Here is a 27,240-nt window from a genome sequence, read left to right as displayed (position 1 = left end):
GTATCAGGAGATATGCGCGTAATCACGTAGTTTTTTAAATCCACACGGCACACGCCGGGCCAAGACACGTACATATCTCCTGCAAAATCTTGGTATTCCTTCTCTGGACTGTCTCTTTACAATTTTAGAGGTTAAGTCTCCAGATTTGGACATTGTGCTCCAAATGAAGTCTCACTGCACTCATTGTCTCAGCGAGCTCTGCTTCATCCCACATGTCTGATCGAATAATTAAAGAGATTTTACTTTGTATAATTAAGTTCTGGTGTGTGTGGCCCACAAACAGAAAAGGGCCCAAAAAACAAGAAGGAAGTCGGTCTAACAAAGCCATGAGGGATGTAAAGAAAGAGATGCTGAAGGTCCTCAAAAACGGTTTATTGATAAAACAATTGTCCAGTGAATGCCCGACTCTAGGCCTGAGCTTGTGCACTTCAGGTTCTTTCAATCAGACTGGCTGTGTCATAAAGAGTCTAGTATTCGTTGTGTACTCTAACATATTTGAGATTGAAGTTAAAGCACTTCAACAGATGGGTTGATTATTTATTTATTTATTTATTTATTTATTTATTTATTTATTTAAGGCTTTTATATACCGACTTTCTTGATACAGATCAAATCAACTCGGTTTACATCGAACAAAGCAGAACTATAACCAACCATATAACAAGTGACAATTTGAAGGAGCATGAAAGTTACATTCTAACAAGGTAGCCTTAACTGGGAGAAGGAAAAAAAGAGGGGGAGAACGAAGATAGATTACTATATACAGTAAATAAAGTACTATTTACAATGGAGAATGGGAGGGAGGCATGATAATTCTAAATCAGGCTGTTGGGCTATTGGCAGGGAAGGCTCGGCAGAATAGCCATGTCTTCAGTTTCTTTTTAAAAGTTAGAAGACAGGTTTCCTGTCTGAGGTCCGGGGGTATGGCGTTCCAGATGGAGGGTCCAGCGGTAGAGAATGATATTGATATTGATTTCCCGCTGTTACACGCAAACTACTCTGAAGTGCGCACACTGTTGAAAACTTTAGAGATTTTTTATGAAAATCCTGGAATGAGCATATCAACAAGATAGTTACAGACCCGCTACCAATGTTTTGGATTTCATTGTTGATGTCACCTTGACTGAGGCATTAGAGATTCAAAGTGCAGCTTGTCAAATGAGACAATTTGTTTTTAACAGCCCCTGAAGCAGCCCTTAACTGGGCGAAACTCAGGCCTAGAGTCGGGCATTCACTGGACAATTGCTTTATCAATAAACCTATTTTGAGGACCTTCGGCATCTCTTTGTTTACATCCTCCACAAACAGAAAATACATCATTTGCAGTGATTACAGTGTCCCTCATTTTAGAAATGCTGATTTATTTGGGGTTCGGCGTGCTACTGCTGTGCCAATGTGCGTGTATCCCCTGTTCCGATCCAGTCCTGGGCACAAGGGCTTATGGGAAGGCTCATGGCTTCTCGGGGTTACCACATAGTGAGGGAAATGTTTAAATTCTTCAAGGCCTTTAGGGTTTTTCATTGTTGGGGATCTTCTGTGCATCAGCCCAGTAAACAAAACAAGCACAAGCACCACATATAGTCTCCCAGACTGTTCAAAAATAAAAGTTTCACCAGCATTGAATGGCAGGTAAAATAAAGCCCAAAGGGTGTCACACTAATGGCTAGGGCATGTAACAGCAAACAAAAGTTCAAAGCAGCAGAAAAAAATTTAATCTCAGTCATCATGATACTTTGCACTTGCCCACATAGTTTTGAACATTGTCCCTTAAAAGCTGTGTACTTTTCTCTGTTACTTATGGAATATGCAGATGGTGGGAATTTGAATGCATACTCGATTGATGTAGATGCTGAAGACGATTTCAATGCTGAAGAGGAGATGGTAAAGACCAAAAGAAAATTGATAGCGACATTAAAGGTGAGCCTATGACTCTCTCTCTCTCTCATCTCTCTGCAGGAGTCAAGACATACTCCTTCCCTTACAGCACTGTTCTATTTCATTCCTCTTGGCTGCACAAGGCTTATCTTTTTTAACACAATATTTAAAACCCTTTTTACTTGGGAGGAAGGGAACATCATTACTGTACCTGGTGGTGTGGGCTGCCATCCCCTGTTTGTCTGTAGTATAGAATCATGGTGGTCGGTGCCATTCCTGGTCAGGGACATAGAGAAGCCATTTCCTTTCTTGGTGTGGGGAGATATTTTCATCTTTAACACGGTGATTGGTGATGTGATTGTCCTGAATGGCTGAGTCTGACTACAGGATTAGTGTTATGACTGAGTTTGGGTTTACTGTGATGATTTTAATTGAATGTCATAATGCCTCTGTATCGCTCCATGGTGAGACCGCACCTTGAATACTGTGTACAATTCTGGTCGCCGCATCTCAAAAAAGATATAGTTGCGATGGAGAAGATACAGAGAAGGGCAACCAAAATGATAAAGGGGATGGAACAGCTCCCCTATGAGGAAAGGCTGAAGAGGTTAGGGCTGTTCAGCTTGGAGAAGAGACGGCTGAGGGGGGATATGATAGAGGTCTTTAAGATCATGAGAGGTCTTGAACGAGTAGATGTGACTCGGTTATTTACACTTTCGAATAATAGAAGGACTAGGGGGCATTCCATGAAGTTAGCAAGTAACACATTTAAGACTAATCGGAGAAAATTCTTTTTCACTCAACGCACAATAAAGCTCTGGAATTGGTTGCCAGAGAAGGTAGTTAGTGCAGTTAGTGTAGCTGGGTTCAAAAAAGGTTTGGATAAGTTCTTGGAGGAGAAGTCCATTAATGGCTATTAATCAATTATACTTAGGGAATACCCACTGCTATTAATTGCATCAGTAGCATGGGTTCTTCTTAGTGTTTGGGTAATTTCCAGGTTCTTGTGGCCTGGTTTTTGGCCTCTGTTGGAAACAGGATGCTGGGCTTGATGGACCCTTGGTCTGTCCCAGCATGGCAATTTCTTATGTTCTTATGTTCTTATGTAATCTGAACAGGTCAAAACATCTGAACAGGTCAAAACATCCATACAATTTAATAGAATCTGGTTAGCTCTATTAAAGATTAGATTTGGTATGGTGGTTGTAGCAGGATCCAAGCTTGGTGTATTGGTTGTGGCAGGAGGCTTGTGATTGAGTTCAGGTATGATGTAATGTGCTGTGCAGTGGTTTCAACTGCATCTAGGAATGGTGATGTGCTTTTGATTGGTCCTGGGTATGATGTAGTGGGGATATGTTATCATTTGAAAACAGGGGGACAACAAAATTATTTCATTTTGTGCCATTTCAGATTGCAAATTACACAAAAAAATGACATTTTTCATTTTATTTTTTATATTTTATCCGTGTTACATGGTTATGGTGTTAATAAGATTTAGCATGCGCTAAAACAAAAAAGAAAACAACAAAATCAAACCAAAAAAGAAAACAAAATGAGAATGTTTTGCCTGTAGCGATTGTGGTTGATCTGAATCTGGCACAGTGGTATTGGTAGGATCTGGATATGGTGTGCTGGTCGTGGCAGGGATTACGATGGCAGCATGTCTGTATGGTGTACTAAACTGTGTCTGGCATGCTATGCTGTTTTTTCGTGGGTCTGTGCATGGTTTGGCAGTTTGTTTTTGTTTGAGGGGTTTTTTTTTAATTGGCAGATTTCTCCTGCTCATTAGGGCCTCCAGTTCACTTGGAACTGGGCTGTTTTGAGTTATGGTACCATGTGTGCATTTTTAGTCACCCCTATTTCAAAAAATATATAGTGAAACTTGAAAAGGTACAGAGAAAGGTAATAAAAATAATAAAGGGAGATGCAGTAATTCCCATGTAAAGAAATGCTTAGCGGGTTAGTGTTATGAATCTGCCCTGTGTTAGCTGCACGAACAGCTTCTCCACCTTTTTCCTCCTCTTTTCCTCGCAGCTCGGAGCCGCGCTTCTGCAGTCTCTGCAGCCCGGAGCCCGGAGGCTGCCCCTGCGGCTGGAACTGCGCTGTACCACTCGGCGTGGCCCAGAGGCTGCCAGCACCGTTACCACGAGGCTGGAGCCGCGCTGTACTGCCCAGCATGGCCCGGAGGCCACTGGCACAGTTACCACATGGCTGGAGCCACACTGTACCACCCGGCACGGCCCGGAGGCCGTCAGTTCCGTTACCAAGCAGCTGGAGCCGCACTACGGCATTGCATGCACTCCAGAGGCCGCCGATACCGCTGTTCTACCCGACAGCAGTGAGCCATCTGGGTACGCCCCTATGTGGCAGGAGGCCACCAACAATACCCTTATGTGGCCCGGAGGCCACCGACACCTACCTTGTCTCCTGCGGGGATGGGGCCTACCATCCCTGGTCTCGCCTGGCAACTGGAGCCGCTGGCAGTTCCTCTTCAGCGGTCAGAAGCTGTGCTTACCTCGGGGCCTGCCTGAGGCCTAATTCCAGCTTCTGTTTCGGCTCTGCAGTCTTCCGTGCAGCAGGGCCGCTGTCCAAAGTACTGCACTGCTTCCTGCTTTCTCCTAGGCGCGGGGCCGCACCTCCTCCCTGAAGTTAAAGGGCCAGCAGGGAGTGGTCCCTCTGGCTCCTCCTGCGAACTCCGCCTTGGGTGTTTCCTGCTTCACCCTATAAAAGGGTTCTTCAGTCATTCCAGCTTCGCCTTTGCAAGGAGTAAGTCTTCCCTAGGACTCCACATCTGTTCTCCTCCTAGGCACTCTGTTCCATGTGGAATCCCAAGTCTTCGTCCAGATGTTCTTCGTTCCTTGGTCTTTCGTCTTCATTCTTGTTCCAGATGTTCTCCTGATGTCTTCTGCTTCCCTGATGTTCCTGTCTCCAAGTTGTTCCAGATGTCTTCAGCTCTGCTCTGACCCGTCCCTCGTGGTCCGCGACCAGCCCAGCTGGGTTGAATAGGGCGCTGGTGGGTTTTTCCATCAGACGGCGCTGAGGAGTAATCTCGTCCTATCTGAGTCCCGTCTCGGATCGTCGTCCTCAACGTCTGAGCCTTCGGCATTCTCATCCCTTGAGCCTTCATCGTCCTCCACATCTGAGCCTTCATCATCCTCCATGTTGAGCTTCGTCGTCCTCGTCTGAGCCTTCGTCATCCTCCATGTTTGAGCTTCGTCGTCCTCCATGTCTGAGTTTTAGCACCCTCAACGTCTAAGCCTTCGGCTATCTCCAAGCCGAGTCTGCCTTTGTTCTCGAATGAACTCTGTCTTGTCAGTCCTAGGTGTGGTCCATGCCTGGCCTTGGTTGGCTGTGGTGGGCGCCCTTCGGCACTGGCCTTAGAGCTTCGACTACTTCCAAGCCTGAGTCTTCGTCTACTTCCCACATCTGAGTCTCGTCCTGTGTTATGCCTTCATCTGCCTTGTCCTCTGTCCGACCTGCTGCTTCCTGCTGCTCCCTAGCAGCAGTCCGAAAGGGCTTGGAATGGTCTGAGGACCATTCAGAGACCACCATTGCATTAGTGATCTCAAGGAAACGTGCAGGTTCGGTCAAGGGTCAGGGATGTCTTACTGCAAGGGCACACATCTCTTGTCCTGCGCTGGGGAGTGCCCCCTGGTGTTCCTTTCCATCCACAGCGCAACAGTTAGGGCTTTTCAGCTTGGAGAAGAGACAATTTAGAGGGGATACGATAGAAGCTGAATTTTTATGTAAATCGCATTGATGTTTTAAATGATACTGCAGTTACTCAAGGAATAAAGTTTTTAAAATCCTGAGTGGGGTGAAACAGGTAAATAGGGCACTGTTATTTACTTTTTCAAATAATACTAAGACTAGGGACACTCCCTGAAACTAACAAGTAACAGATATAGAAACAAAGAAAATTATTTTTCACTCACAGGCCGATGCAGTACCATGCACTGGAGAGTAAAAATGTGCATGTTGGGCACACATTTTTTTTTTTGTTTGGGTGGGAATAATTAATAGCCTCATCAACATGCATTTGCATGTGATGAGCGCTATTATCTACGTGCGTGATTGGACATGCATTTTGGAAGTGCTTCTATAACCGCTGATGCAAAACGGGGGTTAGCGTGTCCAAAACACGCGTCCAATCGTGCACGTAGGTAATAGCGCTCATCACATGCAAATGCATGTTGATGTGACTTTTTTTTAATTTATTTTTTATTAATTTCACAATATAACATTTCAAGAAATAACATCTTGATATGAAAGATAGAGAGAGTTAAACAACTTAAAAAATACATAATCATCAATTACAAATTGAGGGGAAAAAAATATTACTCTTTCATACAAGTCCTCGATAAAGGGGACCTAATACCACAACTGCAGGAATAATTTTACTGTCAATACAGAAGAAAAAGGAAAAAACCTGCACTACGGAGAGCAAAATACATTATTCGGAGTCAAATACCAGATTTTACACTTGCTCAGTCAAAATAGGAGAAGAACTACTTAGAGGAATTACTATATCTGACAGAAAATAGGAAAGTTGGTTTGGGGCAAAAAAGATATAGGAAAGGCCTTGATATCTTATAGTGCACTTGCAAGGAAATTTAAGGAGAAATAACGCTCCAATTTCAGTTACTTTAGGCTTTAACAAAAGGAATTGTTTTCTTCTTCTCTGCGTCACTCTGGATAGATCTGGAAACACACTAAGTTTTAGATTCAAAAAGGAAGCTGAGCCGAAAGAACATTCTCAGTGTCCATTGTTTATCCGCTTCTAAAAGAAAAGAAACCACTAGAGTTGCAGGGGTAACTGAATTTTTCTGTAATGTTTCTAATATATCAGTCAGATTCATTACAGATGGTTCAGCTGGTGTCAGGACTTGAACACCCTTCTGATCGTGTAAGTCCTTCTTCTTAAAGGGTGGAATGTAGAAAACCCTCGAAGTAAGAGGAAGGGCCTGTTCGGGAATCTTTAATATTTCCATCTTGTATTTTTTCCACATCTCCTTGGGAGGAGTATATTGATCCTTAGGAAAATTTATGAAGCGAAGATTCTTTGCCCTAAGCTGATTTTCCAATTGCTCCATCCTCATGGAAAGCATCTGATTTTCTTTAATCAGAGAAATATGCATTGAGGATTTTTCCTTTATTGCCTTTTCCATTGAATCAATTGTTTTCTTACTTCTCAGCACTTCTTTTTCCATCATATTCAGCCGATTACCAAAGTTCCCCATAAATTTATACACAGGTGCCATTTGATTGTATATATTAGTATTCAAAACTTGTTTTGCTTCCCATATCGAATTTAAGGAAATCTCAGTAGGTCTTACCAGGTCTATTTTGTTGATCTCTGGAAATGAAAGTGCTTCTCCAACTAAAGGCTGAGGCCTTGTGTTACTGCTAGGGGGTGTAGGGGTCAATTTCAGCTTCGGCACGTCCTTCCTCAACCGTAACTGTGCCGAAGACCGTTTCGGTTCTCAGCTGATCCGAAAATCTGTCCTCAGCTGGATTCACCGGAGCCACCCGATTCACCAGGGACAGAGTTGTTCGTAGCTCAAGAGAGGTATCAGGTAACACTTCCTCCCGACGTTCTCCCTGCGAGCCTTCTTCCGGTTCTAATTCTCTCCGTCGGATAACACATTGTTATCGTCGGTTCAGTGTGCTGCGGCAGTCAAAAAAGCAAACAGAATGTTGGGAATTATTAGAAAGGGAATGGTGAATAAAACGGAAAATGTCATACTGCCTCTGTATCGCTCCATGGTGAGACCGCACCTTGAATACTGTGTACAATTCTGGTCGCCGCATCTCAAAAAAGATATAATTGCGATGGAGAAGGTACAGAGAAGGGCTACCAAAATGATAAGGGGAATGGAACAGCTCCTCTATGAGGAAAGACTAAAGAGGTTAGGACTTTTCAGCTTGGAGAAGAGACGGCTGAGGGGGGATATGATAGAGATGTTTAAAATCATGAGAGGTCTAGAATGGGTAGATGTGAATCGGTTATTTACTCTTTCGGATAGTAGAAAGACTAGGGGGTACTCCATGAAGTTAGCATGGGGCACATTTAAAACTAATCGGAGAAAGTTCTTTTTTACTCAACGCACAATTAAACTCTGGAATTTGTTGCCAGAGGATGTGGTTAGTGCAGTTAGTATAGCTGTGTTTAAAAAAGGATTGGAGAAGTTCTTGGAGGAGAAGTCCATTACCTGCTATTAAGTTCACTTAGAGAATAGCCACTGCCATTAGCAATGGTAGCATGGAATAGATTTGGTTTTTGGGTGCTTGCCAGGTTCTTGTGGCCTGGATTGGCCTCTGTTGGAAACAGGATGCTGGGCTTGATGGACCCTTGGTCTGACCCAGTATAGCATTTTCTTATGTTCTTATGGACGTGGGCATCCATCGGGCCCAAAATCGCTGAGGCAAAGGCAGGCAGGGCTTCTCTTTCCCTCGCCCGCCATTTTCTCGTGGAATGAGGCATTGAGGTAAGAAGCTCAGCGAGACCAGGACTGAACGCTGTCATGCTCAGTATGCAGGGTCGGCCATCATGATGGAGGTCTTTAAAATCATGAGAGGTCTCTTGATGTGACTATTATCTATTCCCCACCTGCCCAGAGCAGACGTTAATTTTGGAGGAGCCAAAAAAATGTACAGAAAAGCAGAAAATACTGCTTTTCTGTACTTCCTCTGACCTAATATCATGGCAATATTAAGTCGGAGGAACTAAAAAAATAGAAAGTCTGGAAAACAAAATAAAAAAAATAAAAAAAATAAAAAGATGCCGGCAGTCAGGTTAGGAAAAGGGACGTTCAATTAATGAGCGTCCATTTTCCAAACCAGCATCTGTGCACAAGTTAGGAAAACACAAGCTCCAAAACTGGGCGTCTGTTTTTCTAACCGGCTGAAAGCCATCCCTCCCGGATGTCCGCTACCGAGGCTATACAATTTCCCCTAGCGCCTCCTTTTTACCACAGTACCCGATTTAAATATTAAATAAATAGGGAGCCTGGGAGAGGTGGATTGGTGCATGATAAGGGAGCGGGCTCTCATTCATGAGTGCCCATTTAATGCACGACAATACTGTATCGGCTTGTTAGTGAACAATTAAACTGTACAATTTGTTGCTGGAGGATGTGGTGAAAGCAGTTAGCATAGTTGGTAGCCAGGTAGACTTGGGAAGGCCACTACTTATCCCTGGCAGTGAGCAATAAGGACTTAATCTACTCTTATGGATCTACTTGGTACTTTCTAATCACCAGGATCGAACATTGTCATAGACAGGATGCTGGACTTGATGGCCTTTTGACTAGACCCAGCATGTGCAATTTTGGGGCTGATTTTAAAAGCCCTACGCGTATGTAGGGGGGGTTATGCGCGCCAGGCCTATTTTACAAAGGCCCAGCGACGCGCATAAAGCCCCAGGACACGTCTAAGTCCCTGGGCTTTACAAAGGGGGCGGTCCGGGGGCTGGGCCAGAGGCCTCCAACACAGCGGCAAATGGATCGCGTGCTGGAAGGCTGCTGGCGCGCGCAACCTTTGCCTGCCTCCAGGCAGGCTCAAAAGGTGAAACAAAAATTTGATGGGGGAGTTAGGTTGTGTGTGTTAGAGTGTGGAAAGGCTAGGGGAAGGGGTGGGAAGGTCAGGCTAGGGGGTAGGGAACAGGGGAAGCCCACGGGCGTCGGCATGCGCAGGATGCACAATTGTGCACCCTCTTGGGAGTTGTATTCAGATGTGAAATTGCACTATTGAATATGGTCGACTATCTTGAAAATGAATTTTAAAAACCTGATGTGTCCCAAAACCAGGAGATATGCAAATATGTTGGGCTGGCGCACGCTGAGCGAATTTTAAAAGCTGCCTGGATATGGATGTCTCCCGCTGTGCGCACAACGTTTTTCCAAAAAAGGGGTGTGGACATGGTCTGGGTAGGCATGGGCATTCCTAGGTTTCACTTCGAAACCAGCGCGTAAACACTTACGTGTACAAGGGCGAGCCAGGATCCCCTGCCGCATAACTTTAATTCTGCTCTGGGTGATGTGTAAGTCATAAAACAAAAAAGAAATTTAACAGATCAGCAGGTTTTAAAGTCTGGGGCTAACAGGGGAGGCTATTTAACTAGGGGTTTGGGAAGTCCTATTCCTTACCTGGGCGAACTGGGAAAACTGGTAATGACGTCGGCACATGTCCCTTATAAAATTCCCCCACTTATGCTGTAGAAGCAGTATTTGCCTGCACATGTGCGCATGCATTTAAAATTGTGCACACACGTACACGTGTCCAGGCTATTCTGGACGTGAGCCAGTAAACACGCACATACGTGCGCCCGTGTACCAGTATTAAAGTTAATGCCTAACTTTAGTGCAGCTCTTTGGCCTCACTAGACTTAGCTGGCTAAGTCATCTGGCTAACTCAACTCCTCCCAGTTACGCCCCCCCCCAGAACACCCCTAACTTAGCCGTCTAAATTCTAGCTACCTAACTTATTAGGAGGCTAGAATTTAGCCAGATATGTGACCAAATATTCATTGAGCTGGCTAATTGCTTTTGAATATGGACCTCATAGTCTTTGAAAATTGCCTACAAGATACAGGTGTAGAAAGTTTGCCTATACGCTTCACCTACAGAGAGTCATTCGGGGGTAGAGCAGCATGCTTAAATTTGAATATGCAAATATACATGATCTAAACACACCACTGGGAATGCTTCTTTTTAATCTGGCTAAAATGCACACATTCTAACAGTTCGCATGTACTTTTAGTGGTTCTGAGAGGGACAGTTTTCATCCAGGAGAATCTACTTGGGTAAATACTATTTTTACCTGGCTAGATCCCTATGACAATTGTCCTCACTGTAGGATAGATTAATCACAAGCCATTTAGATAAAATAAAGAAAGAAAGAACAGTAAAGGTTGCTACCCCATGTTCTTTCTACCCCTGAACCATGACTAGAAGTACTTGATGACAAACAGACCCCATTTCTTTTTTTTTTTCCCCAATTTATATTGTCTTTCTGTCAACAGCACAAAAAGAAGTAAAATATTCAGAAAGCATTACAATTACATAATTGTCCTAAGTATGTAACATATCATAACTAAATCTAGAAGAGCAGTCATTTCCCTGTATGCTGTCACAGTTGGAATGTATAACCCCCCCTCCCCTTACCCCTCCCACTCCTGTCCCCATGCATATACATTCATCCACACTTATACACTCCCCCCAGACTGCCTCCATATCCTTAGTCATCCATTCCCTCTGATCATTGTTCTACTAAGGAACCCATATCAACTAAGTTTTCCTGGTTTGTTTGTTTTTTTAACCTTTAATAATTCATAGAAGCCTTTCCATATTGCTGTATAATCTTTACCTTCTTTGCGGTTTGTTAATTTACAGTACATCCAACCTGTTCATCTGCATTAATTCTATCATTATCCTTCCAAATGCTCATATTTGATGGTTCTTCATCTATGCACTTTAATGTGTATGGAAAAATTTATCAGAAGTAGTTTTGGAAGATCTGAGAAATTATTGGCAAAAAGAGATAGGTAACGAATTGAATGTAAAGAATATATATATAAAAAAGAAAAGCTATTCAAAAGACTTGCATGAATTAGCCATAGAAACGACCCTGAAAGAAATACAATTTAAGATTCCCCACCACTGTTATATTCACAGTGGCAAAAGATATCGTATGGGGCTGGATAATTCAGTAAGTTGCTACAAATGCAAGACCGAACAAGAGTCTGGTACACATTTTCCTAATTTACAATAGGATGTTGACTTTCTGGGAAGAAGTAACAGAAATTCAAAAAGTACACAGGTGGGCACATTCCACTCCAAAATGAAATATTATTGTTAGGTGATCTGACTGAAACATGGGAATTTGTCTATCTGGCATTACAAAAAAGACCCAGTTTCTTTCTTTTTTTTTAATACACCTCCTTTAAGCATTTTCTGCTTGCTGCTTTCAAAGGTCTGCTAGATCTTTGGTCTGACTCAGTTTGGCCATTCCTATAAGAGTGCTTGTGTAACCCTGGGAGTGTGCCCATGCAGTTTTAGATGGGGGGTTCTTGTGGCTGTTTGAGGGAGCCTATGCCATACACATGAATAGAGGGTAAAGAAAAGTCAGGCCTTGGGATTTCCTCTGAACCGTCATTTGCTGAAGTAATAGGTTTTCCCCCTTCTTCTGGTTCCAGATTTACCATTCAGAACTGGAAAATGAATTTGATAACTTTCAGGACTGGCTCTTCATCTTCCCTCTATATCGAGGAAAAGCAAGTGAAGAAGAAGATGTGAATGATGAAGAAAACTTCATGGGAAAATACAAGGTATAATGAAAATACTTCAAGCTCCCAGCAACTTATTACTACCTTCAGAATACAAAGTCAGTACCTAATGCACCAGACTCTGCCTTTCTAAGCCACCTCCAGTATCACAGAACCTTGACTCCCTGTGCTATCCCTGGAATCACAAAGACCATGTTAACGCTCCAAGGCCAGAGTCCTTATACCATCCAAGGTATCACAGAGTGAATGTTAATGATTCAAGCCTTGGCCTTCTGTGTTATCTTAGGGATCACAGAGTCAATGATAATGCTCCAAGCCTTGATCTCCTGTGTTATCCCAGATATCACATGGTCCAAGCCCTGATTCCCTGTGCTAACCCCAATATCACAGAGTTAAGGCTAATGCTTAAAGTCGAAATCCTTGTATCACAGAACCAGGGATAACACTCCAATCCCTATTTCCCTGAGCTATGCCAGGTATCACAGAGTCAGTGCTAATGCTCCAAGCTTGACTTCCCGTTCCAATCCTGGGATCATATCAGTGCTGTCTCCAACAATTAAGTGTTGGGGCTGTCAAACTCTGACTCTGTGCCAAGTCTGGGATCAGAGAACAAACACATATGCTCACTCAGCTCCCTGTACTTTATCCAGATTCACAGATGAAGCGTAAGTGCTGAACACTGAACTCCCAGCATCAAGTCCCAGATCAGAGGATGTGTAAGTGCTTATGACACTCTGTGCCAATTCCCAGATTACACAATGAGTGTAAGCACTTACCCTTGACTCCCTGTGTCATATCCCAGATCACAGAGTAAATGTAAATGCTCATTCTTTACTCCTTGTGCCATGTCCTGGTTCATACAAGTGTAAACACTCACCACTGACTCCCAATGCCCTGTCCCAGATCACAGAGTAAGCTTAAACACTCATCCACGACTGTTCTCATTAACACTGTATATGGCAGGTTTCAGTTTAGTTTATTTTAGAGATTTTCTGGTGCATCAGGGTAACTGAACTGCTGCAAGAGCACTGGCATGTTTTGATTTACCTTTATCTTTGGCTTGGATGTTTCCTCCTGATCCTTTGCATTTCCAGCTTAATTGGAACCAGCCTTTGTTGGGCTATGGTGCCATGAGCCCACATTTGCAACTACCCAGGGTTTTTCCCCCCTGTTTATATTCTTCAAGTGAATAGTGTTGTCAGTTTAGAGGCAATTCCACCTCAGGCCAACCCAAATTCTAGGACAAAGAGCTCAGTCTACATTGTACATTGGTGGTTCCAGTCATGCCAAAAATTGGGGTGTCAGATATAGTTCAACTATTTACACAGGCAAACAGTAGCACAGATAAGTTTTAGCAGCACAAGAAATCCTCAAGAATAAAGAATTCATTTCTGGTGAAATCCGCACAATTCATCATCAGCAAAAAATTAACTTAGTTGTTTCAGGTGCGATAAATTTATTATTTTTATTTAACACTTTTCTATACCGACCTTCATGGTAGTAACAATATCAGATCGGTTTACATCGAACAGGGTAAAAAACTGAAACAGAAATAAACATATGAACGGAGGCGGTAAAGTTACATTCAACAAGGAGGGTGAACTTGGAGGCTTAATCAGCTGGAAAGAGAGGCCTAGGATGGCAGAAAACTAGTAATATAATACAATAGGGTAAGCGGGCTAGTGCTTAATGAACTTAGAGGTACAAGGTTCCATCGCTCATGAAGGGAATTTGGTCCTCTAGTGTGTATCCGGGGGATCTGAGAAGGCTTGGCCTTCTCAGATCCCCCGGATACACACTAGAGGATGATGAGACCTCCATGAAATCTCCTGTTCCTCCTCTAGTTAGGCCCTCATGATTCTCCCAGGGGTTTTTTCTGAAAACAAGCAAGACCTTAAGCCTAGGAGTAAAGTAGCATCTTCACCCCCTCCATGGGAAAAAAAAAAGTTGCCTCCACTGATTTCTGCACTAGGCAACAACAGTTTACTTGCAAGCTGAAAAAACAGGCCAGACACTGACTGCAAATCTCACTCTTTGTACAAAGTAGATGTCACTGCTGACATCAGAAAGACCCAATATACACCGTCCACTACCAAAACAAATATAGCCTATAGGTTTTTATAGGTTAAGTAAAGTTTACATAGAGATTAAGTAGTTTAAATAAAATTTAAAGATAGACCATCTGGGACTAGCATCACATCTGTGGGGAGCAATCTTAAAAGCTATGCAGATGCATTTTGCATTACTTTTCTAAGTGGTACAGGGCTTCTGAGCTTTGTTTTCTTAACATAAAATCTTATTTTTATTTGCTGAAGTCAGCAAATATGTTTTGGCCATAAATGTTTCTGTCTTTAATTTGGGTGAATTAAGCTTTTAGCACACTGATGATTACATGTACCAATAATTATAAATAACATATATTTATTGCTGGGCTTAGAACTATAACTGAGCTGTCATGTGGAAGATCTGGATCCACTTCATGAGCCCAGCTTCTGCTCCTCTGGCCAGATGGGGATGCTACAAAGGCAGCTTTCACAGCCTCCAGGAGAGGGACTCTCAGCTAGTGCAACATGGCAACATCCAGTAACCAGACCCAGGATGCAGGCTTATCAGGTTCTAGAGGGAACTGTGGCCTGTGGCCCCTGGCTGAATTAGGATGGGAGAAGGGTGTTATAAAACAGGGAAAAACCCAGACAGCTGTGTGTGAACGCTCTTGGCCTCTTAGCCAAATAAAGACTAATTCCAGTTGAGCTGAGAGCCCAAAGTATCAGAAGAAAACTGCCAGGCCAAAAATTAAAAAAATAAATGTAATTGTTTCTTGTTTTTCTTCAGGGTTCATTTTATATCTATCCTGCTGATGAAGCAGGACCAGATTATAAAATCATGCAGGGCATTCCCAGAAACCGACCCATCAAAGTTCTTGTGCGAGTTTATATCGTTAAAGTAAGTAGAACTTGGAGGCATTTTATACTCAAAGCCACTGCTCCTGACTCTACTCCACTCTTTCTCATCTGCTGTGTACAAATCAACACTGGAATCAGATAAGGTAGTCATCATATTAATATCAGGGTTTGAAATTAGTCATCAAGTTCTTCTGGAAAATAGATACAATTTCTACAAATGTAGTTGTGTGTAGGATTCCATTATTGGATTGGGTTGCACAGGTCTTTACTGAGGAAGTCTTTGGGAATAATATTTAAGCCAGAAACATTCTTTGATGGTGGTGATTTTGAGCAAATAAAGCAAATCTCTGTGATGACGGAAGATGTAACAAATCACCAGGACCAGTTGGTATCCACCCTAGAGTCCTGAAAGAACTCAAACATGAAATTGCAAATCTATTACCATGGAGAATGGTTCTGCAATACATCATTTAAAACAGCCACAACGCCCAAAGTCTGGAAGATGGCCAATGTAATGCCAATCTCACTTTTGCACGTCTTTCTGTCACCAATATGGCGCGCCCTACTGGGGCTCCACTAAGAGGAAAATACCATGTTTGTAAGGGAATCAGCAGTGGATTGGCTTATGGGGGCTTTGGGCATGCCCCACTGGGTCAGGTCAGCCAATCACATGAGTTGGTGATGGTCGCAGTGGCTCCAACACCGGCTCGAGCTACCACTAGGCTCAATACCAGCCCGCAGCTCTTCTAAGTGAGCGACAAGCTTTTAATTTAATTGTGGGGAAAGCTATGGCAGTGTGAGGACTTCTTTCCCCTCTCCTTAACCAGTACCATGGCAGCATAGGCTGCAACATGCTCCCCACTCTCCTCAGGTGCTCATCCCCTATCCAAGATGGCGGCAGCAGCATACACTTGCAATGCTTCCCCTTGTATCCTGCCTCAGAAGCTGCAGGCTACAGCCAGAGCCCAGGCTGGCTGTTATGGTTTGTGGGTTTCGTGGACCCTTGGCCCAAGGTGAGAGTTGTTACCACCTGTGGGGAGGAGACCCACAGGTCCACACCATCGAGGGGCGAGGTCAGGTGGAGCTGGAGCTTTGGGAGAAAGTCTGTGGGGAGGTCCCGAAGAGCAGGGTGAGAGACACAGCACTGAGGAAACCCACAGTATACAGGTTGGACTGGAGAGCAGTACCTGAGCAGAGACCTCCAAGAGAGTGGTGCTAGGCAGACCCGAGGAGTGGGAAGTGTGAGGCAGGAAGTGCAGGAGGTATACTGCTGAGACAGCCCCGAGGGGCAGAGCTGCATAGCGAGGGAGGTACTGATGTGATGACGTAGGCTAACCCGCAGAGCGGGGAAGCCTGAGTCGGTTTTCCAGGTAATGACGTAAGCAACCCCAAGAAGCGGGGAAGATGTGGGTTCAGTCACTGAAGTAAATGAAGGCACAGCCCCAAGGAACAGGGAAGCACCAGCAATTGCCAGTGTTGTACGAGGCACTGCTCCGAGGAGTGGGGAAGCCCAGACAATTTCTGGTGTAGAATGTAGGCACTGCCCCGAGGAGTGTGGAAGCACAGACAGTCTCTGGTGTAGGATGTAAGCACTGCCCCAAATAGCGGGGAAGCACAGACAGTTTCTGGTGTAGAACGTAGGCACTGCCCCGAGGAGCGGGGAAGCACAGACGGTCTCAGGTGTAGAACGTAGGCACAGACCTGAGGAGCGGGGTAGCACGGAGATAAGTCTCCCAAGTGGTGAGAACATTCCCAGAGGCAACCCAGAGGAGCGGGGAAGCCGGCGGGTAGGATTCCTGGAAGGCGCAGGGCTAGCCCGAGGAGCGGGGGAAGCCAGGAGACCAGGTCTCTGGAGAGAGCGCAGGCAGGCCCCCGAGGAGCGGGTACCTGAGCCAGGGTCCAGAGTCCAAGGAGGGTCCGAGACAGCCACCACAGGTCCAAGGAGACAGGAGCAAGTAGAATAGCGATGGAACTCGTTGCCAAGTCAGCTAGCAAGGGGCGAAGGCGGTGCTTAAGGACCCTGAGCAAGTGATGTCATCAGTCAGGGACGCCCCTGAGGTTCCCACCGTAGCATCTTCAAAAGAGGGCCCGGTGGCGCGCACGCGCGTCTAGGAAGACCCAGAGTTGGCGTGTGTGGCGGTGGAATCCCGGCCGCCACGGGGAACCTTGAGGTACATGGTGGTAGAGGCTAGCCCCTGCTGCGAGCAGGCCCGGAGAGGGGAGCAGAGTAACACAAAACTTGAGTAGACTCGGTCGCAGCCACCTGCGACCGACGGTCATAACACCAGCAGGGCCAAAGAAGTGAAGCTGCAGCCACTGTTGGAGTCAAAGTAAGTGAGGCCGAAGATAGAAGGAGGCTGCTAGCAGAGCCCAGGCTGGCAGGGCTGAAGAAAGAAGAGTGAAGCCAGCAGGGCCAAAGATAGAGGGAGGCTGCAGGCCACTGTCAGAGTCAAAGCCAATGGGGCTAAATGTAGAGTGAAGCTAAAGGCTGCTGCCAGTGTTGAAGCCAGAGGGACCCAAAGATAGAGGGGGACTGCAGCCACCGCCAGATCAAAGGCCAGCAGAGTAAAAAAAAAAAAGGTGGGGAGGCTGCAAACCACCAGTAAAGCAAAAAAAAAAAAATGCAGAGGCACAAATGTGAGAGAGGGAACATGGTTCTGTGTGTGTGAGAGAGAGAGGGAGTTTGGTTCTGTGTGCCTGAATGAGAGAGAGATGGAGAATGTTTCTGTCTGTGTGCATGTGTGTGAGAGAAGAAGCATGGCTCTGTGTGCATGTATGTGAGAGGCAGCATGGTTCTGTATGCATGTGTGTGAAAGGCAGCATTTTCTGTGTGCCTACCTGTGTGTGAGAGAGAGAGCATGGTTCTTTGTGCCTGTCTGTGTGTATGAGAGAGGGAGCATGGTTCTTTATCCCAGTTTGTGTGTATGAGAGAGGGAGCATGGTTCTTTATCCCTGTTTGTATGTATGAGAGAGGGAGCATGGTTCTGTGTGCCTGCTTGTGTGTATGAGAGAGGGAGCATGATTCTGTGTGCCTGCCTGTGTGTATGAGAGAGGGAGCATGGTTCTGTGTGCCTGCCTGTGTGTATGAGAGAAGGAGCGTGGATCTGTCTGCCTTTATGTGTGAGAGAGAGAGTATGGATCTGCCTGCAAATGTGTGTATGAGAGAGGGAGCATGGTTCTGTATGTCTGCATGTGTATGAGGGAGCATGAGTCTATTTGTCTGCATGTGTGTGTGAGAGAGAAGAGAGGTTTGTGCATCTCCCTGTCTCCTGTGAATCCTTGACAATCTTAGGATGATTGGAAATGAAAGGTATGGAGAGCACAAGATTTTTTTTATCTTTACTATTTTTCATTATTGGATGTCATTTGCTGTGTCTCCCAAACATCAAAAACATATTTCAAAATAGTTAAATTTAAAAACAAATCGAGTTTTTAATTATTGGATATTCTATTCAGCTGTTTTGAAATATTTGTTCATTGTTATATTTTATATTTCTTAATTTTGTTTGATTTTTTTTTATGAGGAATGCTGTTTGTTTTTCCATTGTTGCACTGCAAACAGAGTCAGCTTGTTCTGGTTTCCAGTTCAGTTTGTGCCTGTATGTTTCTGTATGTTTCTGTTTATACTTTATTGTCTTTTTATTCTGTATTTGGTAAGGATCTGTGTTTTTTCCAAGTCAAACCAAAGTGAGGTAGTCTGCTAGCATGCAGTTTTTATCCTGAGATCTATTGCAACTTGGCTTGTTCTGTTTTCCTAATTGGAAGAGTATTGATGTTTTAGGGTCTAGTGTAATTTATTTATTTATTTTTTATTTATTTAGCATTTTTTTATATACCGAGGTATAGCATAGTTGCCTTCACTCCGGTTTACATATAGAACAACTTGTTACATTGAAAGATTTTAAACTTTAAATTTAACAATAGTGGGAAATGGCACCAAAAGAAGAGATGTGAACAAAGAACATAGTGTAAACAGGGTAGATACACTGAATAGATAGGCAGATATAACTGGGTTCTTCAAAAAGGAGGCATCAGTGGCTTGAATCAGTAGAGGTTGTCCAAATGGAATATTTAAAGTTGGCAGTTAAGGGATTATAGTATAAAGTTATTGAGAGTTGTCCTTAAGAGAATGGTTGAGAAGCCAAGACTTTAGTTCTTTTTTGAAGGATTTTGAGTTTTCTTGCGCGGTGAGGAAGTGGGGTAGTGAATTCCAGAGTTTTGGTCCGATGATGGAGAAGGCTCTGTTTCTGGTGGAGGATAGTTTGGCATTTGGGAGTGAGGGAATCACAAGTTGCAGTTTACTAGAAGTTCTTGTTGTGCGTTGAGGGCGAAGTATGTGTATAATGTCATCAAAGGCAGTGTAGTCGGCTTTGTAGATTGCATTGTGGATCAATGAAAGAACTTTGTATTCAATTCTTTTTTCTATTGGGAGCCATTGTAATTGGTTGAGGACAGGGGTAATGCGATCATATTTGCTTTTACCCGTTAGAAATCTGGCAGCAGCATTCTGAAGTAGCTGCAAGGGCCTCAAAGATGATTTTGGTAGACCAATCAAAAGGGAGTTGCAGTAATCCAGGCCGGAAAAGATGAGGGCTTGAAGTACGGTTTTTAAATCGTGGGGGTGAAGAAGAGGTTTTAGGTGTTTGATTATTTGAAGTTTATGAAAGCCTTCTTTAATTTTTGTAGAGATGTGTTTTTTGTAATTTAGATCAATGTCTAACCAAAAACCCAGGTCTTTCACATTTTCTTTAAGTTGGATGAGGGTCTTATCGAAGTGAAAGGGTGGTATTGTTTTTAATCCAAGGTTTTTTCTGTTAATTAGGATACATTCAGTTTTGCTCATATTTAAGCATAATTTGAGGTGGATTAACATGTTTCTGATTGCATCAAGGTGAGAGGCTGCTTTTGACATGGCATCTTCTATCGTAGAGGAGATTGGAACGAGAATTTGTATGTCATCAGCATACATGTAATAAGTTATGTCAAGGCTTGATAAGAGATGGCATAAAGGAATAAGGTAGATGTTGAATAAAATGGGAGATAGAGCCGATCCCTGAGGTACACCTGTTTCGAGGGGGATAGGGCTTGAAGATACATTGTTATAAGAAACTTTGAAAAATCTATTATTAAGGAAGGAAGTAAACCAACTAAGAGTTTTGCCAGCAAGCCCAATAGATTCAAGGTTGGAAATCAGAATTTTGTGATCCACTGTGTCGAAGGCTGCAGAGAGGTCCAGCAGAATCAGAAGGTGACCTTTTTTGTTGTCGAGTCCTCTTAGGATGGTATTGGAAAGGTTAAGTAGGAGAGTTTCCGTACTGCAGTTTTTTCTGAAGCCGAATTGGGTGGGATAAAGAATTTTGTTATCATCAAGATGATTGATGAGTTGTTTCAGAGCAGCCTTCTCAGTCATTTTGGCAAAGAAGGGTAGGTTAGAGATTGGGCGGTAATTATTTAGGTCATTAGGATTGAGGTTTTTTTTCTTTAAAAGAGGTGTAACAGTGGCGGTTTTTAGCTTGGGAGGTAATTTATTTATTTATTTATTTATTTATTTATTTATTGGTTTTTATATACCGCCGCTCATCAAAGATATCACGTAGGTAATAGTTGCAGTGTTGCCGTTTCATAGGTAGAGTTGTTATTATTTGAGTGTTGGCAGTTAATATTGTTTTGGTATGGGATGTTTAATATATTGCAATTGTAATTTAGTTTACTCTTGGCTTTCTGAGGGTCATACCCACACCCAATGTATGTTACATTAGGCCTAATACCATATGGATTACAAATATCTTTTTACTTTTTTGCAGGTTTTTCTGGTTGGCACTACAGCAGCGCATATAAATATAGTAAACATGTTGTAATATTTTTTACTTCAAAAGGCTGTACTATGAATGTACATTTTTCATGTAAAATCTTTCTACAAATGCACAATTTTTAATTGTGTGTGTGGAGGGTGGGGCTGGGGCTGGAGGGTGTGTATTAGCAGTAAGGGCCAGGCTTGCGGAAAATACTTATTAGTGTGTTTGTTTGATCCAGACTGTAAGGCAAAACCTCCTATTCTTCCACGCACTACAGGGTGCATGGCTGTACGGTTTTCCTGGGTTCCTGATGCCCTGGCTGCATTAGCTCCATGGAACTGTGCTGTTGTGGGCCAGACTCTCCCTAGTCTTGGCTGCAGCAGTGAAGCATAAAGTCTTGTCCAGGGCTTAATTTTTCTTTTTCATAAGCCCTGGAGGAAGCCGGCAGTATGGATCACTTTTGGTACCCCCCACCCCCCAACCAGGAGTAGATAGGCAAGCAGAGCCTAGGGCAGTGTTTCCTAACTAGGGTGCCTTCAGACCTGATCAAGTATGCCATGGAAAAGTCACCACTGCCTGATATCCCAATCCAGACCACCACCTACCTCTATTCTCAGCACCTTGCAGCGGCAAGAGACACCAGCAGTGGCTCTTAAATTGATAGGAACTCCTGTCTGAGAACATGCATGCCTCTTCCTAGCCACAGCATGAACCTTGGTAATTAATAGGCGGCACTCAGGGCAGTGATAACTGGGACCCACTTAGTGCAGCACACGTGGGGCAGATTTTCAAAGGGGAACGCGCGTAACCCCCGAAAAGCTGCCCCTTCCACCCCCTGCGCGTGCCAGCCCCGGGACGCGCGTATGTCCCGAGGCTTTCCTGGGGGGCGTGTCGCAGCCAGTGCGTCATCGGGGGCGTGGCCGGGGCCTCCGGACCAGCCTCCGGACCGGAACATGGTGCGCCAGCAGCTGGCCCATGTGAGCAAGTTACGCCTGCCTCAGGCAGGCATAACTTTTGAAATAAAGGTGGGGGGGGGAATTAGTTAGGGCCGGGGGGGCGGGTTAATTAGGGGAAGGAAAGGGAAAGTGGGGGGCGCCGGAAAGAAAGTTCCCTCCGAGGCCGCTTCGATTTCGGAGCGGCCTCGGAGGGAACAGAGGCAGGCTGTGCGGCTCGGCGCGCACAGGCTCCCGATTTTGCGCAGCCTTGCGCGCGCCGACCCCGGATTTTAAAAGATATGCATGGCTACGCACGTATCTATTAAAATCCGGCATACTCTTGTTTGCGCCGGGTGCGCGAACAAAAGTATGCGCGCGCGTACTTTTTAAAAATTTGCCCCACAGTGCGCACAGTCCCTCCTCATCTTCTCTGTCTTTAAATCCTTGAAGCCTCTGTGTCATACCCAGGCTGAGTAAGATGGGGAGAGTGTGCACTGAGTCCTGGATGTCACTCATTTTTGGGCCGATGCAATACTTTGGCGCAGAAAGCGGGCGCTGAACAGTCAGAGCCTGCTTTCTTAATGCGCCCCCAGGCGCCCCCTCTGGGGGCGCTATGCAATATTTAAATTAGGGGGTCGCATTAGCAAGGATAGCCCGAGTGCATCGGCCCTCTTCCGGGTAGGAAAACCGACGCCGATAAACTCAATTGAGCATCCGTTTCCTGCACCCAACTGCTGACTTTTTAAACTTTTTTTTTTTGTTTAAAATTTGTTTACTTTTTCCTCCTACATAATATCGCAGCGATATTAAGAAGGAGGCAGTACAGAAAAGCAGTAAATGTCTTTGTGTTTGTGACTTTTTCTGCGTCTGATTGTGTGTATCTGAGCTACTGACTGGCAGTATGGTTGTCTCATTACTTGTCACCTGCTTCAAGAGCTAAGTGGTTGGCAAAGACTTTTAATACCAGACAAAGAATTCCAGGATATATGAGGGATGTCACCAAGCTTGTGGGGGGCCCAACCGATTGCATGGATGGAAGTGGGACTGCAGCTCAGTTTGCTCACCCCTAGTCTAGGATGTGCTCTACTTAGTTGTTTAGAAAATATACAACATTTGTTAGCGATGTTTTGTCTCAATTCCGCCAGCTCCAGGTCATGTGATGGTACCTGTCAACGATTGGCTTGGTGAGCTTTTGGGAGCTGTTGAAGCATGAGCTGCACAGAATGCTCATAAGTGAGTCAGATACCCCATGGGCTGGTTTTGAAATAAATCCCCATGGATGATATTTTCCTGCAAGCTGCCCCTGAAGGGAATTCAAAGACGTTTGATTGGGAGTAGCTTCCCCATGTGGGAGGCTGCAATACTGAAATCCATAGTGTATAAAATCCAATGCCACTATTGTGCAGTGTGGATTTTTTTTTAGTTAGTCCTTTGAGGAGGCACGATGTTCCAGTTGTTGGTATATTTTGGAGATGCGGAAAGGACCCTTGGGCTTCATGGAGTGAAACCTGGGTATGGAATACGAGAAGGGTGCCTTTTTCCACCTTTGAATTCTTTTCCCTTTTTGAGTTTGGGTGAAGGACATTTTTTTTCCACCCTTCCTTCTTCACTGTTGGGCTTTATTTTTACCATCTACCTGAGTTCCCCAGGATCCAGGGACTCAGTGTTTAACATCATGAAGGAGTTTGAGAGTCTAAGTCAAATGATCTCCATTCATTCCTGGGAGGAGGAGAATTTGAACTGGGGCACCACAGGGGTGCCACACCCCTGTGGTGTTAACCACTTTTATATCATTTGAACATTGAAAAAGAAGTGGGGAGGTGCTCTTCAGGTACCAGCAAGGACCGTGAGGAGAATGGATAAAAAGTAAAAAGTAAATGCTGAACATCTGGACAAAAGGTATGCCTTAGGGACTTTAATCTCTGTTAGGTGACTTTTAGTAATTAGGAAGTGTCAATCTGCCATTAATAAAATCAGTTCAAGAAAAACAACAAAGCAAATGGGTAGATTTTGTCTTATGTAACAACCGCTGACTTTAGTGGCACTGAGAGAACCAGTCCATAGATAATGTAAAAGTAGAGGTGTTGGCACATCACCAACCATGGATACTGTGATATCAAAGACAGAGAGCCACAGCTACAGACTCTGTTCCATGAGCAGAAGTTTTAACGGGTAGCCAGGAGAAGCAGGTATCTCAGCTTCTGGTCAGTTTGCTGATGTACTAAATACCAATGTGCTGTGCCTCCATATTAAATATTTTTCAAATATATTTTGGATTTTAGGCAACTAACCTGTCACCGGCAGACCCCAATGGGAAGGCAGATCCCTATGTGATAGTAAAAGTGGGCGAACAGCAGAAGGACAGTAAGGAGAGATATATTCCCAAGCAGCTGAATCCCGTCTTTGGAGAGTAAGTGTTTATGCTTTATAGTGTATTGCTGGTTTTACGTATATTAATCCTCACTGAAGGTGAAGCAGTGCAGCATTAGACATGGATAGGTTAACTTATAAATTAGGTTCAAAATATTTTTCATTTTGATTGGTTCACTAGGAATTTGTAGATATTAGTGCGACCTGACAGACCAATAGGAGGTGCATTCCAGTATGTCATACCATCCTGTATCTTATCCAACTTCTGTGAGCAGCATGTACTCCATTATCACTACTTTCACTCCTCCAGCCGCTGTCTCCTCATCCCTCCCTCCCCCCCTGCTGCCACTGTTCCAGCCACTGTCTCTTCCTTATTTGCTCCAAGTACTCCTCCATGGCCAACTCTGATAACCACCCCTTAGTAGGTCATCAGCTCATAGCCTTATCATCAGAGACAATTGATAATTGTGTCTGCCAACACTTCTGTAATTTCCCAAATTATTTTGTTCCCAATATTGACAAAGCTTTGACCCCTTTATCCTTCTCCTTGATATAGTTACTCCTTCTCCACTTGCATTAAGAGGAAGTTGATGATGGTCTAAATATTCACAATAGTCTAATTCAAGGATCAGAAATCTTCTGGCTGGCATGTTGCTTCCTCTTGAATACCAGCATTGCAAACAGGTTTAAAACCCACAGGCCAGCCATGCTAACTTTGCATGCACCCCCATCTCTGTTGTTAGCATGTTCTAGTCACAGATTGCTCTCTATGTCACTACTATGCATGTGTTGGTATGTTTCTGTTGCAGAAGGTCACCCATGTCAGTATTGTCTTTCTATTTTACATACAGAGTTTTCGAGATGACAGTGTCATTTCCTATAGAATCAGAAATCACTATTTCTGTCTTCGATCATGATCTGGTGGGTTCTGATGACTTGATTGGAGAGACAAAGATCGACTTAGAGAATCGATTCTACAGCCGGCACAGAGCCAACTGTGGCATTGCTTCACAGTACGACATGTAAGTGGGGAGTGTGCAACAGTACTATAAGTGTATAGCTAGAACCGCCTTTCTCCTGCACTTCATTAGAATATATCTCTGAGGTCCTTATTCAAAGAGGTTTGTCCAGGTAACCATTTAGTACATAACACATATCACAATGAAAGACACATAATAATAACAGTCAACGCAAATACATTTGACCAGTAATTCTGTTCTTAAGAATAGTTTCTACTAGAGATGTGAATCGTGTGATCGATCGTCTTAACGATCGATTTCGGCTGGGAGGGGGAGGGAATCGGATCGTCGCCGTTTGGGTTTTTTAAATATCGTGAAAATCGTGTAAATCGAAAACCGGCACACTAAAACATCCCTAAAACCCACCCCGACCCTTTAAAATAAATCCCCCACCCTCCCGAACCCCCCCAAAATGCCTTAAATTACCTGGGGTCCAGAGGAAGGGTCCCGGTGTGATCTTTTACTCTCGGACCTCTGGTGCTTGTAGAAATGGCGCCGGCGCTACCTTTGCCTTGTCATATGACAGGTCAAAGGTAGCGCCGGCGCCATTTTGTTTTTTGTCCCCCGAGGTCAGGAGCGTAGGAGATCGCTCCCGGACGCCCGCTGGACCCCCAGGAACTTTTGGCCAGCTTGGGGAGGCCTCCTGACCCCCACAAGGCTTGCCAAAAGTCCAGCGGGGGTCCGGGAACGACTTCCTGCATGCGAATCGTTTTTCTGTACAGAAAAACGATTTGCGGCAGGAGATCACTCCCGGACCCCCGCTGGACCCCCAGGGACTTTTGGCCAGCTTGGGGGGGCCTCCTGACCCCCACAAGACTTGCCAAAAGTCCAGCGGGGGTCCGAAACGACCTCCTGCAGTCGAATCGTGTTGTCTACGGCCGGCACCATTTTGCGCAAAATGGCGGCGCAAAATGGCGCCGGCTGTAGACAACACGATTCGACTGCAGGAGGTCGTTCCGGACCCCCGCTGGACTTTTGGCAAGTCTTGTGGGGGTCAGGAGGCCCCCCCAAGCTGGCCAAAAGTCCCTGGGGGTCCAGCGGGGGTCCGGGAGCGATCTCCTGCCGCGAATCGTTTTTCCATACGGAAAAACCAAAGGTAGCGCCAGCGCCATTTCTACAAGCACCGGAGGTCCGAGAGTAAAAGATCACACCGGGACCCTTCCTCTGGACCCCAGGTAATTTAAGGCATTTTGGGGGGGTTCGGGAGGGTGGGGGATTTATTTTAAAGGGTCGGGGTGGGTTTTAGGGTTGTTTTAGTGTGCCGGTTTTCCCGCCCTCCCCCTTCCCCCGATTTACGATTTTTTGACGATAAATCGGGGGAATTGTTATTGTATCGCGGCTCTAATGATTTTTGACGATTTAAAATATATCGGACGATATTTTAAATCGTCAAAAAACGATTCACATCCCTAGTTTCTACTATTTTTTCCTGGCACCAATGTCAGGTTCACTAGTCTATAATTTTCCGGATCACCCTTGGAGCCTTTTTGAAAATTGGTGTCACACTGGCCAGCCTCCATTCTTCAGGCACAGTGGGTGATTTTAATGATAGGCTACTGATTGCTAGTAGTAGGCCACCTGTTTCTTGCCAATTTCATATTTGAATTCTTTTAGAACTCTGGGGTGAATATCATACAGGCCAGTTGATTGTTCATCTTTTGTTTGTCAAGTCATTTTATCCTACAGTTCCTCCAAATCATCACCTTCAAGGACTTATAAATGACATGGCTATCTTTCAACATCCTCCTCAGTAAAGAGCAAAGCCTGGACAAAAACCTGTAATTGGACATTTCCCCTCTCTTAGCAGCTAAACTTAACCTGACTAACTTTTTACCTGAGTAAAATTTAGCTGGGTACAAAAAGGGAGGGTGGGAGCTTTAAGGGATAGGGCTTAAGTTTACAGTAGCCAGGTAGCATTGATATGGAGCACTGCCCAGCTCAACTTAATCGGGTAAGTCTGGTCAGAAAAATAATCTGTCCTTTTGTTACTTGAGTAACCTTAATATATATTCAGCAGGTAAATTCCTGCTCCACGCACTGCTGAATATGGGCCTCTCT

The 27,240-nt window shown here is 44.4% G+C and overlaps 1 protein-coding gene across 1 annotated transcript in view; it reads left to right on the top strand.

The window, feature by feature from the left end:
* The window catches only part of LOC115097189 (fer-1-like protein 4), a 359,866-nt gene that overhangs the window by 282,821 nt on the left and 49,805 nt on the right, over positions 1-27,240 (top strand). The window contains exons 33-37 of the mRNA XM_029612774.1: positions 1,811-1,917; positions 12,071-12,202; positions 14,993-15,103; positions 24,076-24,203; positions 25,015-25,185. Coding sequence (XP_029468634.1) covers positions 1,811-1,917; positions 12,071-12,202; positions 14,993-15,103; positions 24,076-24,203; positions 25,015-25,185 — 649 coding nt within the window. The remainder of the gene's footprint in view (positions 1-1,810; positions 1,918-12,070; positions 12,203-14,992; positions 15,104-24,075; positions 24,204-25,014; positions 25,186-27,240) is intronic.

Source organism: Rhinatrema bivittatum, chromosome 8 (genome assembly GCF_901001135.1).
Source record: "Rhinatrema bivittatum chromosome 8, aRhiBiv1.1, whole genome shotgun sequence".
Lineage (NCBI taxonomy): Eukaryota > Metazoa > Chordata > Amphibia > Gymnophiona > Rhinatrematidae > Rhinatrema > Rhinatrema bivittatum.
Note: the sequence above shows the minus strand (reverse complement) of the source record. Positions and strands in the feature narration are given on the sequence as shown.